Source organism: Antrostomus carolinensis, unplaced genomic scaffold, assembly GCF_000700745.2.
Source record: "Antrostomus carolinensis isolate BGI_N321 unplaced genomic scaffold, ASM70074v2 scaffold7317, whole genome shotgun sequence".
Taxonomy (NCBI): Eukaryota; Metazoa; Chordata; class Aves; order Caprimulgiformes; family Caprimulgidae; genus Antrostomus; species Antrostomus carolinensis.
The window spans coordinates 3,288-8,123 of record NW_010329430.1 but is presented as its reverse complement, the minus strand read 5'-3'; the positions used below and the strand labels follow the sequence as shown (position 1 = coordinate 8,123).

Below are 4,836 nucleotides of genomic sequence, written 5' to 3'. Positions count from 1 at the left end.
TTCCCTACCCTGTATAGACTCACACAGGAGAAAAAGAGAAAATCTGCCCATATTGCGGACAGAAGTTTGCAAGCAATGGAACGCTGAGAGTTCATATTCGAAGCCATACAGGTACAGTGTTGTTTATGGTGATGAACAGAGAAGCTTTCTAAATACATAACAATGTATCTGTAAGTACATCCACAATCTGTCTGTCTACAAACAGAAATGCCAATTTACAGGTAGGCCTAACAGAGCATCTCTTTCAGATATTTTACCTGCTTAATGTGCAAAACCAGATTCTATTCTCAACTGTAATTATGTATGAATATGTGTGTGTGTGTGTATATATACACAAATATTTATATGTATATACAATATGAGTTCATCTCTTTGGCTGCTAAGGTGTTTTGAATCATCTGATTTCATATTAATGTCACTTCTGACCTTACCACAACCTGCATGTTAGGCAAATTAGAATGTTCTACCTTGAGTATGCTTTAACTCAAAATTTATTTTCTGTTGCAACATCTGACTCAATCTGCTGGTCTCCTAACGTTTCTGGGTCTGAGTTACGTGACTTATTTTATATTGCCACCCATATTGCATTACTGTTTCCGTATTGTGTGATGTATGTGCTTTTGTAAACACATTGAAAATACTTTGGTCGTGTTGTCATGTTGATAGGTTTCATCTTGTGAGTTTACACTTTAGTTCAAATAAGTGGCAGCCAGCTGAAAGGGATTTCTTTGTGATAATTTGTTTCCAACATAAAATCGTATAGATTTGCCTTTGGCAGTCAAAGGATCAGTTAACAGATAGCCTTCTTATGACATTCCATTCACTTTGCATAAGCAAATTTGATTTGCAGGGAGATGATAGAATTGCTGTTTTTAATCATTTGGCTTTCTACTATGTTTGGAAAAGTCTCAATTCCACCAGTCTATCAGGACCCCCTTTTAAGATTACAGGTTTTACTGATTTCTGATATATTGTGATTTTTTGATTTGACTGCTATAGACACGAGCAGTTTTTTATCCTTTTCATGCAATCTAAAAGGCTAAAATTGACTTTTATCTTTAGCTTGTATTCTGTATTCCATGTTTGGAACATTTATCCCTCATAGTAACTGTATAAAGACATATATATATATAAGCTTCTGTATATGCATTCCGCTCAGGTGGTTCGCATATACTCTATAATCAGACACAAAAGACACTGAAGGTCAAAGCTGGCAAGACCTAGAATTGCAACGCAGCAGTTTGGCCCATTCCTCCTCTTTATTCTGGTTATTTCTTCCTCAACTCTTCCTTTCAGAGTCCTTCCTGCACAATCTCATCTGTTCTGTCCTTCTCTTCAGTCTTCTGTCCTGTAAGATGTGAGGTTTCTCTTCCTGTTTTGACTTCCTGAAGATGCAGAGAAGAGGAAGGGAAAAAACCAAACAAACCCAACAGTTACGGAGCATGTGGTATACGGATTTAGAGGATCCTTGGAGACTGTTTTGGAAGGACCAATCACTGGGCTGTACTTTAATGAATCAGATTAGACATGAATAAAAGGATATATTCATATTTCTATGAATATGACAGCCTTGATTTCTAATCTCTGTTAAGTTTTTTCATGAAGTTATTTTCCTGTTTTAATTCCCTTCACGTTGCCATCCTGTGAAGGAACTACATGACCCTTTAGTTTTCTGATATTGAGACATACTAGACTTTAATGGAAATTAGGACTTTTATAGTGGTGGGTGTTTTTCGCTTTCTTTTATTTGTTCCCCTTCCAGAATGCTTAAAAGAATATAAAAATGTTACTCTAATTCTTTGTTAAAATCTCTGGATTCCTATTCCAGTGGTTTTTTGCAGGCAAGTCTGCTTTACTGCTTTTACTAGTCTGATGCTTTTGTTTTTTTCTTATTTCACAGGCCCTTTCCTTAAACTTTAGGCATATTTTCTGTGTACTATTGATGTTATACACCAGTTTGCACAGAGAAAGGCAGGCCCTGGTTTTTCAAGTTGATAATGCAGATAGTTCTTGGGAAGATGCTTTTCACACATGTGCTGCTGACAGTTACATTTAATGTTTCTGTTCTCTCAAGCAGGCTTTCCTAAATTTAGGAGTTAGGCTAAGGTGAGTTTCCTGAAACCACACACCAGAGACCTCTAACCTTGACTATGGAGCATTGTGAAACTTGTAGCCACTATCATATGAGAAACAGTAAATGATGGCACTTTGAACTTACTTGAAATAGAAAGGCACTGAAGATTTCCAGTACACTTGTAAATTAAATATGGTTGGAGAAAATAGCTTGCCAGGAGATGATACAGATTGTCATTAAGGGAATATGCAGTGTGAAAACAACTTATGAGAAATAGTACTGCAGAAGGAGGGGAACTTTCAGGGCCTCTTTCTTTTCCTAAAAAAACTAGAAGCACTAATTTTAAAGAGTGTTACTAGTTTAGGAAAAATGCCTTGCTAAAATAATTTAGAGCTGTCTGTGACAGATAAACTCTGATCCTTTCCTCTTCCAGTCTGGCTGCTATTGTGATGTCAGTCACAGTCTTGGTGAAGAATTGTGATTCACATCCTTCACCGTGAGAATCGACTGAAGTACCTTTTCATGGTTGTTTTTGACATCATTCTATTATGATTCCTGACCATTTCTTGATTATCCTGATGAAATGTGGGGGGACAAAAAAAAAAGGAAGGGGGGGAAAAAAAAAAGAGGGGGGAGTTGCTGCTAAGTTATGACTTGTGGCTAAAAGAAAAAAAAATAAAGTTATATGGCAGAATGCCTTATGTGAGGTTTCATGAGAAAATGCCATAGTTAGATTCATGTTGTACTTTTGGAGAGGTAGTTTTTGACTTTTGCTGTACCTGAAGACTTCAGCCAAACTGTTGATGATCATAATACATGCAGACTAATCACAAGAAGAAACTGTTGTTCGGTGGGCCTGAAGGAAGCATAACTTTCAAGGCATAGCTTGCATCATTTCGAAAGAAAGTAAGAGGAGTTGGTGAATGGAATCTGTGTCATCTGCAAATAGTACAAAAAAAGTTGAATATTCATTTACTTTTAGTAATAAAGTTCACTGCATCGTGAAAATCCTTGAAAGCTTTTCAGGGATTTTCTGAGCAGTAAGAAATGTTCAGTTCATCAAGCAGTGGAACCACAAGCTTATCTTACTCAGTGATGGATGCTCAGTTTCTAAATGTTGCAGTGTTGAATACATCATGCTCTTGGTATCTATTAATTTCTGTGGTTTTGAATTAATCCAAAACTATGCCCTTGGTTTTTTCTCATCAGACTTCTAAGTATCACTTTTTATTCTGAGGTAGAAGTGAAACAACCAGCAACTGTTTGTTTTCAAGAGATTATTCATCTTTGTAAATAGGCCTTCAGTGGGGGCTAAGCTTAAGCTTTTGGTGCAACTAAGCAGTACACCATAAGTGTAAATGTTGCAAAGATCTTTGTGTCTTAGTGATTACAGCAGATTAGATTTGAGATCCTGGTGCAGACATTTGTGTTATCCCATTTTCTGTACATGTGGTTAGCTAGACTTTGTTTTATTAGCTACTTTGTATAAGAGGCTTTGTTCTGTATTTACAAAATAAAGCCTGGCAGAGTTCTTGTAAAGAGAGCTGTGTATCAATTTTTATCTATCTGTTTGTTTATTTATAAAGCTGTTCTTTATAAAAGTCGAGGTTCTTGAGTATGCTCCTTGTTCTGCTTTGGAATTGTGTTTTTGATATCCTTCATAGTCCATGTACAAAAAGAGAAGCTCAGTGGGTTTTGGCTTTTATTTAATATGCAGCATGTGTTCTTAAATATTGTTACTCACAGACGTATGCATGCTTCCTCGAGAAGGAATTTTCTTCCCTCTTTTGTCTTAGAGTTAGACTCTCTAAATGAGCCCTAACAGTACTTAGTCTTTTGCAGAAACTGAGCTGGTTTGGGGTGAGTGAACATGTCTGTGTGTGCATGTACAGGGGGACAGGGTTGATGTTTGCATCTGAACCTAGCATATTGCTCTGTAATTCATCATCTGGGTTTCCAGCCTTGGCATGACAGAGACAGCGCTCTGTAGGTCAGCTGAAACACTATAGCACATTTTCCCTTTGCTATATCCTGTTGGTTTATGACTTCTTAGGGTCAGAGGGAGCTGGGGTTAATTCAGCAAAAGAATCCTCTGACTGTGATATAAATTCCTTGGCTCGTTCATAAATTGTAAAAGAAATTCTATGGTCTGCTCCTTGGGCTTGAAAACTGGGGGCCAGGAGGTTAATTACTTCCCTAAAGTTTGAAGCAACTTTCAGTGTTAACAGTTATTGGCTGCACTTTGTGCAGCTTAACAGTCGCCTTATGCGTAGGTATTTGAATGTATTAACTGCTGTCTCATGTGTGTATGTATTTGTGTATGCCTGTGTAATGTGTATGTGTATATATATACATACACACACACACATGCATTTTATATGTGTGATATTTATATTGTTACTTTCCTAATTACTTGTATCCTAATCTCTTCCATCTTTGGGATGTAGCACATCAAGTTGTGGAACAATGAATGTTGTGAGGTACTTTGTTTGCAGGTTAATATATTTTTGAGTTAAGAGGTTTGAGTGTTTTAACTGCAATTCTGTCCTTTCTATGCTGTCTTTTACTTACTCTGTTACATAGGGACTGGTGAGAGACAACTGATGACCATACACATCTTCCAGAAAATACTTACATGTGCAGATGTAGGTTAAAATGTAACCTTATTTTGCTTTTCACACTACATTTAGTTTAAATCCTGATAAAAAGCCAGTAAGATCCTTTGTAAGATGCCTTTGCATCTATCCTAAATGTTTTCTGAA

The 4,836-nt window shown here is 36.8% G+C and overlaps 1 protein-coding gene across 1 annotated transcript in view; it reads left to right on the top strand.

Annotated features, from left to right (window-relative positions):
* Positions 1 to 111, top strand: part of LOC104528521 (PR domain zinc finger protein 5) — a gene marked incomplete at its 3' end in the record, with an annotated part of 48,703 nt that extends 48,592 nt beyond the window's left edge. The window contains exon 12 of the mRNA XM_029086102.1: positions 18 to 111. Coding sequence (XP_028941935.1) covers positions 18 to 111 — 94 coding nt within the window. The remainder of the gene's footprint in view (positions 1 to 17) is intronic.
* Between the last annotated feature and the right edge of the window lie 4,725 nt (positions 112 to 4,836).